General features: G+C 39.5%; 2 protein-coding genes across 2 annotated transcripts; both read left to right on the top strand.

Annotated features, from left to right (window-relative positions):
- LOC8083434 lies at window positions 10,411-11,927 on the top strand. Its single transcript, XM_021462512.1, has 2 exons — window positions 10,411-10,523; window positions 11,249-11,927. Exons 1-2 carry the CDS (start codon window positions 10,422-10,424, stop codon window positions 11,609-11,611), a joined length of 465 nt encoding a protein of 154 aa, XP_021318187.1. The 5' UTR covers window positions 10,411-10,421; the 3' UTR covers window positions 11,612-11,927.
- Window positions 12,310-13,656, top strand: LOC8067759 (defensin Ec-AMP-D1). Its single transcript, XM_002446103.2, has 2 exons — window positions 12,310-12,427; window positions 13,258-13,656. Exons 1-2 carry the CDS (start codon window positions 12,364-12,366, stop codon window positions 13,425-13,427), a joined length of 234 nt encoding a protein of 77 aa, XP_002446148.1. The 5' UTR covers window positions 12,310-12,363; the 3' UTR covers window positions 13,428-13,656.

Genomic DNA, 14,203 nt, shown 5'->3' on the forward strand with positions numbered 1-14,203 from the left:
ATAGTAGTGTCGAAATATGTTTGTGTTGTGTACACTAAAGGAAGAATGATTTTTTTTTTCAGGAAATCTGATTGGCATAGATTCACTAGACAGTTTGTTTTCAACGGTCCATTTACTAGAAGGATAATAAGAAATCAATAGAGTACAATCTTAGAACTTATTGATTCTAGGATTAGGGCACTACAACCATCATGTTTTTTAAGAACGTCCAGCAAAATACCCCTAATCCGTGGTCTCCCCATAATTAATATTTACCAGCAATTACCATCATATGATATAAACATTCTAATGCAAAAATGATATAATTGGATTCACGTTTGAATGGTCTGTCTTGTGGTTACGATTTTGTGATACAAAATATACAATAAAGGAAATTATGAGCCAAAGTATAGTTTTCTAGTTCCCATTCAGAGAAACCCATGCCTCATGTTTTGAAATTTAGGGATTAGTTCACAATATACAATCGTGCAATCATATATATGAATGATAAAAATCCATATATATAGCTCTAGAAAACCAAAGTATTTGTTCGGTGTGCATGCCATCAAGATGGTTTTATGTTATTGGGTGTCATAATTATAATATCCACCTTACTTGTTTGTCAGACATGTCTAAATATTCGGTCTGTTATTTGTTATGATTCTTATTCGCAGATAGAAGTGCGCATGCACAAAACCCACCGCCCCAGTTGGGAGATGATTCTTTTATTGTTGGGTAAGACAAACAATCTTTCTCTGACACCCATTCATGCTTCCCAATGACCAATGTGATTCCAGGATACACTACTTATCATCTTTGTCCGTTGTTAGATATGATGCTATTTTTCATAAACGTCATTCCATAGTCTCAGGTCACAAGCTACCTAAGAAGTTATATAAATAATTCATTTGAATCACTTTTCCATTGAATTTTTCAAATACATTGTGCCCTGCCCAAATTCTTCAAACAGACAGTTGTTGTTAAGTAGTTGAAAAAGCAAGAGCCATACAAATATATCGTTTGTCTCTGTTTAGAGAACAAGAAAGACTAGCTGATGGTTGTAGTACACAAATTTGTTCGGTGTGCATGCGATCAAGTTGTTTTCATGTTATTGGGTGACATAATTATATCATCAGCCTTATTTGTTTGTCAGATGTGTCGAAATCTTCGGTGCATTCATGGCGATTCTTATTATAGAGAGAAGTACGCATGCATAGAACCCACTGCCCTACTTGGGAGATGATTCTGATATTGTTTGGTAAAGACAACCAATCTTTCTCCTACACCCATTCATACTTTCAAATGACCAATGTGATTCTAGGATAAACTACTTATCATTTTTGTCTCTTGTCTGACACGATACTATTTTCATAAATGTCTTTCGATAGTCTCAGGTCACAAGCTACCTAAGAAGTTATATAGATAATTCATTTGAATTACTTTTCCATTGAAATTTTAAAATATATTATGAGCTGCCCAAATTCTTCAAATGTACTCAGTTGTTGTTAAGTGGTTCAAAAAGCAAGAGCCATAAAAATATATGATTTGTCTATTCAGATAACAAATAATAGTAGCTAATGGCTGTAGCTCACAAATTTGTTCAGTGCGCATGCCATCAAAGTTGTTTTCATGTTATTGGGTGACATAATTACATCAACAGCCTTATTTGTTTGTCGGATGTGTCGAGATATGCGGTGCGTTCATGACGATTCGTATTCGCAGAAAAAAGTGCGCATGCACAAAACCCACTGCCCTAGTTGGGAGATGATACTTTTATTGTCAAGTAATGCCAACCAATCTTTCTCCTACATGTAACAACGATAGTTCAGCCCCTTTGTACTTCCAAATGACAAATGTGATTCCAGGATAACTACTTATCATCTTTGACACGATGCTATTTTCGTAAGCATTGTTCCATTGTTTCATGTCACAAGCTATGTAAGAAGTTATAAATAATTGATTTGAATCACTTTTCCATTGAATTTTTAAAATACATTGTGCCCTGCCCAAATTCTTCAAATAGACTCAGTTGTTGTTAAGTGGTTCAAAAAGAAAGACCCATAGAAATATATCATTTTCCTATTAAGATAACAAGAAAGACTAGCTGATGGCTGTAGTACACAAATTTGTTCGGTGCGCATGCCATCAAGTTGTTTTCATGTTATTGGATGACATAATTATACCATCATCCTTGTCAGATGTGTCGAAATCTTCGGTGCATTCATGATGATTCTTATTCATAGAGAGAAGTGTGTGTGCACAAAACCAACTGCCCTAGTTGGGAGATGACACTTTTATTGTCGGGTAATGCCAACCAATATTTCTCCTACATATATGACCTATAGTTTCATCCCATTCATACTTCCAAGTGAGCAAGGTTTATTCCAAGATAACTTATCATCTTCGTCTGTTGCTTGAGACAATGCTATTTTCATAAAGGTCTTTCCGTTGTCTCAGGTCACTACCTAAGAAGTTATAAATTTAATAATTCATTTGCATCACTTTTCTATTGGAGTTTTAATATATCATGCCCTGTCCAAATTCTTCAAATGTAATCAGTTGTGGTTAAGTATATGAAAAGCCAGAGCCATTTATACAAGTATATCATTTGGTCTTTTTAGAGTACAAGAAAGACTGGCTGATGGCTGTAGTACACAAATTTTTATGTGGCAAACCTATAGTCTTCATGAAGTAATAATAATACATCACTTTTCATACCAGACATTATATAGCACTCTATGTACCTGAAGGTCCAAAATAGGTAACTAGAAAGGGGTGAATAGGAGGCTCAAGTTTTTCTCTTTTCAAGAATGAAAGAGTGGCCTATGTCTGAAAACAACCCATGCAAACCTCTTGTGTAGGGCTAGCAAGATCTCATAGTCACAGCGGACTTAAGGATCCTAGCTAAGAACTAGGATAGAAAAGATGCAGAAGCTGTCGGAGGTGAAAAAGGATGAATTTGAACACTTATAGCAAAGACCAGCTTAGCCTAAATCCAAAACCAGTTTAGGCTAGTTTGGCAAAATTTCAGGCTTCAACTCTTCGAGAAAAATATCGAAACCCAACCAAATGACATCCAAAAATTAGAAATTTTGGTGGAGAGACTTATAATATAATACAGAATATTAGCACCAAAAATCACACAATTGGAGAATATCCAAAAAAACTGGATTGGTTTTGAAAACCAGCCTCAGTTGTCTTTTTCCAACCTAACACCTCTGCAACAAGAAAATGAATTCAATATAAATGATCTCCAAGGATCATGAAACTTTGCAAACACTTCCACTTACCCATTTTGAATATATATACCCAGGAGATCTTGCCAAATAGATCAAAGCTTCCTCAGGAATTTCAAAAGCCCTAACTCAATTTGGGTTTTTTTCTCAAAAATCCTCAAAACATAATGGTGATTTTAGATGCTTAAGGTGAATCTATAGAGAGATATGCATGTTCCCAAGACCTCATACCACCTAAATATGAATCAAGAACATCTCCCAAAGAAAAGCACAAAGATGTTCATAAAATTCATCAAAAGAGGCTAATTGAAAACAAGGGGTTTTGAAGCAGGAAACATGGGAGATTACAGCTGCACTTCAAGCCATGACTTGACCAAGTTCCAACGACCCCCCCAAATCACTCAAAACACTAGGAAATTGGATCAAACTTAGATCTAAAATTCTCCCTAAAATAACCCCAAAAATAGAGAAAACCACAGCTTTCGGATGATAAGATAGCCACTAATTAAAGTTACGATGGAAAAAAAGCTCAACAATAAGAGCCTATTCAGTCTCCTCCTAAAGACACCGAAAGGGTAAAGTTGTATATACTGTAGGTGCATCAGACGGACCCGTCTTCACCACTAAGCTTCACCGTACCTCGACGAAAGCTTTGTGATGATGTCACATGTCCTCCAACATGCCACTCTTTGTCTTAAGGCACAAACAGATCAAACCTACCATAGATGGTTTTGAGGCATAAACTACTAGATTGTCCGTGCTTGGTTTTGAGGACAAACTGGCAAACGCTCATGCATGCCTTGCTAGGCATGACACACTGATGTGATGCATATCCATTCTCTACACTACTACACAAAAATCTTTTGCGAGGTGTTTTGAAATTATTTTCAGAGGCGGACAACATTTCCAACCCCCTCGGTTAATGCCTGAATTAACCGAGGAGGTTATTTTTTATTAACCGAGGTGGTTAAAAATAACCGCCTCCTAAAATTCATTAACTAGGGTGGTCATTACAAGAGGCCCACCTCCATAAATACCCCCATTTTCGGAGGCGGGCCTCTTACAAAGGCCCACCTCGGTTAATACTGGGTGAGCCTAGTTACTATTGGTGAAGCCCATATGAGCCCCATTTCTATCTTTGATTGTATATACAAAGGAAAACCCTAACCCATTCACCTCCCCTCCCTTTCCCAGCCACACTCAGCCCTCTCCCCCACTCAGCGTTTGCTCCCCCACTGCTCCTCCTTCCCTTCGTCTTCACCCGCGCATCTCTAGAGCGAAGCAGTACCTCCCTCCTCACTCCTTCCTCTCTCACCAGCGCCTCCCTCCTCACTCTTCCCTCTCAACCCGGTGAGCTTCCTCAGCCAAGCGAGCAACAGTGCCCCACCCTTCCCCTCCTGTCTCTGGCACGAGGGGACCATATTGGCATCGGGCAGGCCATGGCGGGGCGCACAGGGCGGCAATGATGGCTCTCCTATGCATGGGGGCCACACCGATCGGCGGGTGGCACAACGGCTCAGCCAATGGTGAGCGGAACACGGCAGGGCACTCAGGGCAGCAACAGTAGCGGCTCGCCGGCTTCCCATTGTGGTGGTGGCGCCCCTTCCTCACCGGCCATGGATCCAATGGTGGCTCCCTATCCTTGCTCCCCAATGGTGTGGATCTGGCGGTGGTGCGTGGCAGCGAGGAGTAGGGGGAGCTCAGGAAGGCGGAGCACCTCCAACACTGGCGGATCCGGTGAGGAGAACACCAGATCTGGCGGCCAGATCCAGTGGGGAGGGCTCGTGCAGCGGCAGCGACGGCAGCGCACAGGGGCAGTGTTGCGAGGCCTAGATCCAGGCCTAGTCTGGATTCAGGCTTTTTTCTTTTTTTCATTAACCGAGGTAGGCAAGTGATCCACCTCGGTAAATCAGTGATTTAACATGACCTTATGTTCGAGGCGGACAGGTTGCCTGCCTTCGTAAACTCTTTTTGCCCACCTCCCAAAAGATTTATGCAGTAGTGCCATGTCCTCGAGCAGATAGCAATAGCAGGAGCCATCACTACAGCTTGACGCCAACTGCTGAAACAAATTCTTGAATAGTAGTGGTATGGAACAAGCAGTACTAGATGGTTCTGTAGTAGTGCGACATAATGCGCCAAGACCTATTATCTCAAGTAATGGCTTGCAGCTCCCCCACGGCCCACCCCCAGTTTCATAACATCATGAACGTCCTCTTCACCTAAATAGTTACTTCTCTATTAATATGGCTATATATAGTGTGCCCAGTGTATCCTTGGTTACCAACAACACGAATTTACCACTAATCAGCTAACTGGGGTGAGTTCTTTTCTTTTTGTAAGCTATATCTTTTTTCTTCGGTATTATCCAGTATAATTTCAATGTACTAATTATGTCTGAAATTGCAGCAAAATGATGTACACGCAGATGAAGCCTTCAACTCTGGCTGTACTCATTTTGATGAACATGATGTGCACAATAGCATACTTTGATCATGCAAGTTTTCTTGGAGCAAAGGCCGAAGAAGCTACCTTGCTTGTGAATTCATATGGAAGCAATGAAGAAACAAGATTTACGAAGGGTATAAATCTTGGAAGGAAGCTGATGGATTCCAGTCTTGATTCAAGCCGCGTCTTTTCAGTCAGTGATATCAATCGCATCATGAACCCCGGACCTCGTCCTTAGTTAGTTCATGGTTGCATCAGGTCCTTCCACACATACGGAGCACATTATATATATGTGATGTAACAGAAGGTTCTAAAGTCCCTTGTGTCATTTGAGTTTAGACCTATCTAAATAATCTCTGGGGCTCATGAAATATTGTGTATTTGTACTGAGTGTACGCTCAATATTAAACAATAAAATACAAATATCCTGGGTGCGATAATGCATGATGGACCCAGATAAAACAATGGGTGACATGTTCTTGGTGAAGGAAACAAGTAAAAGTGTCAATCAATATGTATATAAAGGCACCTGTGGCATTTCATATTGTATGTTTCAGAAAATATTCAATATGTAGTATTTCAAGAAACTTTGATGACTCAACTAACTCTGTTTTGATATGGCAAATTTGAATATTTGTGGCAGTAAACTTTGCCATGCTCAACTGAGATGGTTTTGGAGATAGAGTGAAACGCCATACCCCCTCAAAGGAACGTGCATATGCATGCAAATTAAAGGAGAACAACACGATATGAGCTCATTAATGAAGTGTCATGCTTCTATCTCAAAAAGAGGGTAATCACTAAACACTTACGGTTCATGATTTGGAATTTGCTTCATTACTTTTTCTATATTTCCCTTGAGACAATCTAAATGGTCCTATGGAGAAGTTAATTTCCTTTGGGGTGAAAACACAAAACAAGAAAATAAATCGAGTTGTAAATATCCAACATGCATGCCATTTAATTTCTTGTAATCAAAACTGCAGATATATATTCAATTGGAATTTAGGTTCTTTAGAAGAATTCTGTATCAGATGAAAACATAGCACACGGCAGGCCTCTCTGGCATTTGGCACATTTTTAATTACGCCCATGGTGGCTAGTGTGTGTTGATGTGAAATTAAGGGGGGGAGGGGAGGGAGGTCTGCTAGGCTGCAAGGACGTCTTCGCCTGCCCCAGGCCATCGACTCATATGAGCCTCTGTGTCGCTTGGTCTGGGCGACTAGGGTGGCGACCATAGGCGTAGCCACCCACGATGCCAACCCCTCCCCTTCTCTCGCCTCGTTGTTGCCTGAGTGAGGTCACTGGAGTCCTATGAGGACCGTGGTAGTTGGGCCCTCACATCTAGTCCCCCTTCGTGCATCTCCCATCGGGGAAGTTCATCAACATCTGGGAGAAATTAGCAGCGGCAGCGGCATGGTGGCTCATATCTACGCTGGGGAAGAAGGATCCAGCGAGGCAACATTCAGATCAAGCTTGCATCAGTGGTGGCCATTCAGTGCTGCCACGGCTTGATCCGGCTACACCCCCCCCCACACACACACACACACACCCACGATCCACAACAGCAAGTGGACGGCTGTGGCAGTGGAGCCCGTGCATGGTTGTGCACCTAGGGCATGCAAACAGCACATGGACTCCGTGGCATATGGACGTGGTGATTGTTTACACCCGGCAGTCGGTCCGTTGGTACCCTAGGGGTGGTAGTGGCCTTGGTGCCAGTGCAAGGATCTCAGCAAGGATGAGATGGATCCCATCGACAGCAGTGACCATAGAGGTAATGGCAGCAACAGAGGACTCCAGCAGAGGCAACGGCCATCCCAATGACGGGCGATTGCCCTCTAGGCGCTAGATGCCTAGGAATCTAGCAAAGTGGAAGCGGATCCTATTTGCTCATGTCTGATCGGTAGGTTTTGAGCAGGCGATGACGATGAAGGTGGGCTAACCGGTGACAAGTGTCAGCTCACTCGAAGCGGATGAAGATGGTAGCAGTGGAGGTTCACATCGATGGCGTATTAAGGGTGGTGGCGACATGATGACTCCACTCACTGAATCTAGTCATTTTGGGAGAGGATGTCAGAAAGTAGGAATGTGCCTTGTGTATATCCATCGTGGATATAGAGGCTGGATTAATAAAAATTCATTATCTAAAATAAGTCCCAAGAGGGAGTCGTCCCAGTCATATTTTGGTTAGTTGTGGGTGTTTTGGGCCACAAGGGCATCAATCCCTTCAATGGGGTCTATGTGACATCTGCCCCAATTTGAATTATGCCCATGGTGGCCAATGTGTGTATGCTAATAAAATATTGTGATGGTTTAGTTAGTCCCACGCACATTGGTTATTGAGGTTCAGGTAGTGTTGTCTCAAATCTCGTCCCACACTCAATGGGATATCACACCTAGATTGAAATGAGCATTCACGAGGACTGATTCATAACGAATAAGGAAAGCCAGCGTAGTTGGTTTCTGAAACCAGCTTAGCTAGTTTCTTCATATAACCATTGCTAAAAAACTAGAAACGCCTAGGAAGGAGCCCATGGGGAGGTGCACCTAGGGTTGTTCTATGTTTACATGGCCACCTAACATGGTGTACACATCACAATAATGGTCAAGGCCATTTTTTTCTCATGGACACAAGGGTTGTGATCTAGTTTTGGGATTATTGAAAGCCATTAGGGTGGGGCTTTGTTTTCTTTCATCATTTTGGCTATGTGCTTTGATGCAGAAGCTGGAGGTGGGTTCAGGATTATTGTATCAAGTCAATGTAATGATCTTGAATAAAATCCTTCCTTCATAAAAAAATATGAAGTGCTATGCAGTATATCTAACCAATATATCCAGTTGTTAGCATACATTCCAGTCTTGATGTTCCTTTTGTTTTAAATGGAATTATAATAAAATCACATGTACAGGTTGTTCTTGAGGAAAGAACAAACATTAAAGTGAATCTATGAAAACAAAACAAAGTAGATACAATGCTCGATGTAATATAATTAAGATAATTTTAATTATCGTTTGGCTAGCTGCTGCATCTCATCTCTATAATAATGATGTTTGTCACAGGAAAAGACACAGAGTAGAACTCAGTCTATCATACTAGACTATCCAATCACATCACGACCTCATATTCAATGAAGCAAAAGAGAGGTTGATCTTTCTTCAGGAGGAATATTTCTTTTAAAAAATAATTCTTTTCAACCATCAGTACAGGGTAGCAATAATAGCTAGGTTTGTGAAAACCATGATGTGTTTGTTTGGTATTAGTAAAAGTCCAGGGGACTACTGCTACAAAATCTAGAAAGTTAGATGGAATCATATATGCTAATATATTGCATATGGTGCCTACCACGGTCAGGATAATTGCAAGTGTAAAACTAAAGACATGCTAGAGGCAAGGTTGCACTCGATTGCCCATGAATGACTAGTGGGATACAATTATCTCTTGAGCTAGCTATGTTTCCTTTGCTTTCTAGATGGTAGCCATGTGTCTAGTTAATTAGCTAGCCTGGAATGACCTGGAAGCAAGTTAGGGCGAATTTATAGGATTCCAGCTAGTCGGATTCATAATTTACTAATCCATGATAGCTGCACAAAACAACGTTCCATTCATCAGAATCAGCGGTGAGCTTACTATGATTTCATCTGTCTCTAGAACCATGCAACAAGATCTACTGCATCAGGTCATGCACATTGGTAAACAGGTGACCACGATTTGCCAACATTTTGGCATGGCTGTCTGAAGATTAAAGTAAAGTATCTGTTGGATCTGCTGCTTCTGCACGCATAGCTCCTTTCAAGGCATCTGTTGTTGGCCTATTCCATGTCACACAATCCCTGCACTGGAGGCAATCATGCATGTTGCCGTCAAATTGATGAAACCCTGCTGCAAGTTGCAGGCAGTGTTAATATTGTAGACATATATGCTTTTTGAATACTGCAAGCTGCTGCATGGTCAGAGGCTATGTACGCAGCAGAAAGCTATATAGAGTGCAGCTCCTTCACATCATCTTTGGTGCTGATAGTTATTAGGTCCTATTTAACTAACTGGTTTTTATTATTATTATTATTATTATTACTGTGTAGATTGTTCAACAGACCTCGAACAAAAACCAATCCATATACTAGATCGCCATCCATATATATCAGCCCCATTTGTCAAAGCTTTTCCTGTGTGCACACAACCAAGAAAAAAACTAATAACACATGGTAATCAAAGAACAATTATCATTGTCAATCCATATACTAGATCGCTCTCCATCATGCAATTTTAAAAATGTTTTCTTTATCAAAGAACAAAGTTAGAATATATTTAATGTAATTTAAAAATTTTAATGTTACTGCTTACAATCTTTCAGCACTAATAGTATTAAACTGCAAAATCTAAACATGGTAACCGATTCTATGCTATGTTTGAAATCCTGGTCACATATTAGTAGCCATTGATCTTTCTTTGGGAGAAAATGTCTAGAGATATACTTATCTATGTATCAGATCATATGAGTAACTGATTGTTGGACGTCGAAAGTGCGCATTGTAGACATCGATAGTGCGTGTTGTAGACATCGAAGTGCGTGTTCGGTATGTGTGCCAATCAGTCATTTTCTGGATATTGGCGACATAATTATGCCAATCGCTTTATTCGCATGCCTATGGGTGAAAATATTTGAGGGGCGCTTTATAATTCTTAGCTATTAGTCAAAAAAAGCGCGCATGCACAAAACCCACTTACTTGCAGGAAGATATTCTTACTTTCACGCAATGCCAAGCTATCCTTCTCCTATATATATATATATATATATGATAACTCTCCTTATCAGTAACTATGCATGTAATCCAAAGCTGGCATGGTACTTGCAATATGTAAGGGCTTACAACTTCTTCCCTTATCTGATATCATATGCAATTGACATGATTTTCTTCATTGTCTAAGGTCTTAGCTCGCTGTATAACATGTCTCGGATAGTTTTTTTGCCTTCCTTTCCCATTGTATTTTTAGCTATATAACACTTATCCATATTCTTATGATTATATTTTCATCGGATGTATTCACTTCATAATTATAACTAGTACTAGTAATAATGAATTGGTGTGTTTGTTGGAAACAAAAGAAAGTTCATTGGTGGAGTAATAAAAAAATGGCAAAACAGTATGCATCAATTATTTACACATCAGCTGTGTTCTGAGTATGTTAACTAGGTATTAGAAGTGTATATGAGTTGATAATTTATTGCAAAGGACATAACTATATTCAATAATCGATTGGAAATAATTCACCAAAGTATTCAAAGTGACATGTTAAATCTGTATTGTTTACTCTTTTGTTTACTGCTAGATAATTAAACAACCCAGTTGGACTTGTAATTTTTGTATACGAGTACATACACTTCAATTTAGCACTAGGTTGTTAAATGTTTCTATAGCAATTGTTACTATCAACTGCTGTCTAGTTTTGTTCACCAGCTCCTATTCTTTGTAGCAGTTTTATTTGAATGTTGGGTTGAAATTATATCTCATAGCACTTCTTTATTTCACTTCAACTACATGTTTAGATTATTCTTATGAACTATATGTATATGTGTATTCAGTGGGGGAAAATGGTGAAGGCATATACCGTTCTTATGGCCCTTTGCATGGTAATTCTGTTTTCTTGCAATGCCGTGGAGGGTGGAGCATACATGAGGCATGAAGCACTTTCTCGCAAAGGTCTAAAAGAACAAAGAAAGCTAGCCACTATTAGTGGACTGAATCCTTCAGTTAGCAATTTGTCAGGTCAGGCATCTAGCAACGTTAATGGTGTGAACAACAATAACTCTGAAAGCACAAATACTAATATGCCGGACGCCGGTACAGCTTATACCCCGATGACTTCCACTACCACAGATTCCCACCATGACCTCTCAGTTGATCAGTACCGCAGGATTACTCACAACAATGAGAATAAGCCGTGATGAAGGATTCATATGTCAGGGCACTCAGTATCAACCATGCATAAGAATCTATGGATGGAACCATCTATCTAGTTTGCAACTTTAATCGTAATTAAGTTGTACTTGTGTGTATTTCTAGAACAAACTTGTATTATAAGATGCCTACTTTGTGTAACAACGGTATATATTTTCCATGTACTATGAATCCATCTCAAGCAGTGGATTCTCAAGGTTTTCCTATGCTCATGAATAATGTACCATATATATTGGACTAGTACAAATAAAGCATGTTTATAGTCCACAGTAATGGTAAAATTCCGAGTTAGGGTTACAGCAAGGATTTCTGTATATCCAGCATATTGGCCAGTTGAAGAGGGAATTGTTGAGGTTAGATTTACGAATCTTTCTATATTCTTCTTTCATACTACACCATATTCCACTTGGTCCATAAGTTACCGTCTCTTCTTGATTTAGTTCCATGGCCACGTCGCTGTCAATAGATAACTATATATATGTTATCTTAATTAGCTTCGACTATCTAAATTTAAGGTCAAGCTTCCACCACCGGTACAAATAGCTGGTTGTAAATAGACATATACCACACAATAACCTGTGGAGCAAAAGTGCACTGCATGCTGGTATCCTTTGTGTATAAATAAACAGGGTGCCATGCCCCCTGTTCTCAAGAGTGAAGCAAGAGTCATTTGGAGAAAAACAATCTTTTTTTTTTGTAAATTCCTGAAGCGTGCATATATTTCTGTTGAGACAAGGTAATGGAGTCGTCACGTAAGATCCAGCCGGTCGTCATCCTGCTTCTCCTGCTCATTGTGGCCACCGGTATGTTCTAAAAAAACACCACATAGATTCTATGCACATATATAATGATTATATTATATGAAGAGCTATATAATTAACTCATTCTGGATTGCACGCTGTGTCATTCATTCGCTTCTGATAATAAATAATTCAATGATATGTAGGGTTCTTTTTACATATTTTTGTATAGTGGGATTTTCTAGTGACAGTTCGATATTTGCACATTATTATGTTGTATTAGAAAATATATATGTAAAGGCTGATGATACAAGGGTTTGGTTTCGGATCACCGCCTCTAGTACGGTTGCCAAACCACCCACGAGATTCTTGAGATTTTTGTTCGATAGTAGAAATCGATTTTACCACCTCTAATAATTGACTGTTTATAGTAATAGGAGTTTTGGTCCTGATAACACCTTGTTTGGATATCCATGTATCCAGCTCAATCTATATGTAGGAGTGGTTCGATGTGAAATTTAGTTTAAATTCCACACCAAAACAGTTCAACACACACAGATTAATAAGATCAATATATATATACAACAAAAAAAAGACACAATCAATTTCCTGTGGTACCACCCCATTGATCTCTCTTCATGTACAGCCATTGTTGTTGTAGGCTTGTGATCACCGCATCTCTTGTGGCCTAAATATGGTTTGGTCTACATGGTAATTTACAAATGCGACTCGATCGACCCGCCCGACCGCCTCAGCAAATGTTCCATTATATTAACACTGACCTCTAATTAAGAATATGCTTACAATTCTTTGTGATGAACTGATGATCCTGGTAACTAACCCGGCGCTGTGCTGTGCTTGTATTATTTGCATGTGGTTGCTGATGAGGATAGGTATGGCGCCGGCGGCGGTGCAGGCGAGGGAATGCGAGAAGGACAGTGAGAGATATGTTGGGATGTGCACGTCCAGAGTGAACTGCGCCAACGTGTGCCGTGGTGAAGGCTTCATGTCTGGCAAGTGCAGCACCTTCCGCGACCGCTGCATCTGCACCAAGCCGTGCTAATTAAACCAGAGAGCGATTTGCATGATGCGCGTGCCTGCGACTGCTGCTACTCGATCGTCTCGGCATTTCATTTTTCGATGATGGGCTTGTGTATTATTAATTAATTTGGTTTATTTATTTGTTCCAACAATAGAACATACTGCTCCTGGCAAGGAGATCTATGCTTGCTTGCTTTATTACTCATAATTATTAAAGAATTTTAAGTGTCCATGCATTTTACATCGAGATATGATGATGCTTGTATTGCCGCTTATATAATACGGACTATATATATATATATATATATATATATATATATATATATATATATATATATATATATATATATATATATATATATATATATATATATATATATATATATATATATATATATATATATATATATATATATATATATATATATATATATATATATATATATATATATATATATATATATATATATATACACATGTGTTATTTTTATTATTTTCACATATATATATACATATGTATGTATATGTATATATACATATATATATATATATTTGTAATATCACATTACACATATATATATATCCACACACACACACACACACACACACACTCTGGAACTCACAAACACCCACGCACCCCCTCTCTCACAAACACGAACTCGATCTCAAGAGCGAGAGCTCGCTCGCGCCCGCGCTCGAGGGTGTTCCACCCAAACCCACCCAGTCCACTGAGATATTTAAACCCAAGCACATCCAAAAACATTTATTTACGGGCACGTTCGTTTATGGACATTCCTG

This window comes from Sorghum bicolor, chromosome 6 (genome assembly GCF_000003195.3).
Source record: "Sorghum bicolor cultivar BTx623 chromosome 6, Sorghum_bicolor_NCBIv3, whole genome shotgun sequence".
In the NCBI taxonomy this organism is placed as follows: domain Eukaryota; kingdom Viridiplantae; phylum Streptophyta; class Magnoliopsida; order Poales; family Poaceae; genus Sorghum; species Sorghum bicolor.

Coding starts and splice junctions, on each gene's coding strand:
- LOC8083434 (XM_021462512.1), top strand. CDS start 10,422: ATGCCAAGCTATCCTTCTCCTATATATATATATATATATATGATAACT. Junction 10,524..11,248: donor TGGCATGGTACTTGCAATAT/GTAAGGGCTTAC, acceptor ATGTGTATTCAG/TGGGGGAAAATGGTGAAGGC.
- LOC8067759 (XM_002446103.2), top strand. CDS start 12,364: ATGGAGTCGTCACGTAAGATCCAGCCGGTCGTCATCCTGCTTCTCCTG. Junction 12,428..13,257: donor CCTGCTCATTGTGGCCACCG/GTATGTTCTAAA, acceptor TGATGAGGATAG/GTATGGCGCCGGCGGCGGTG.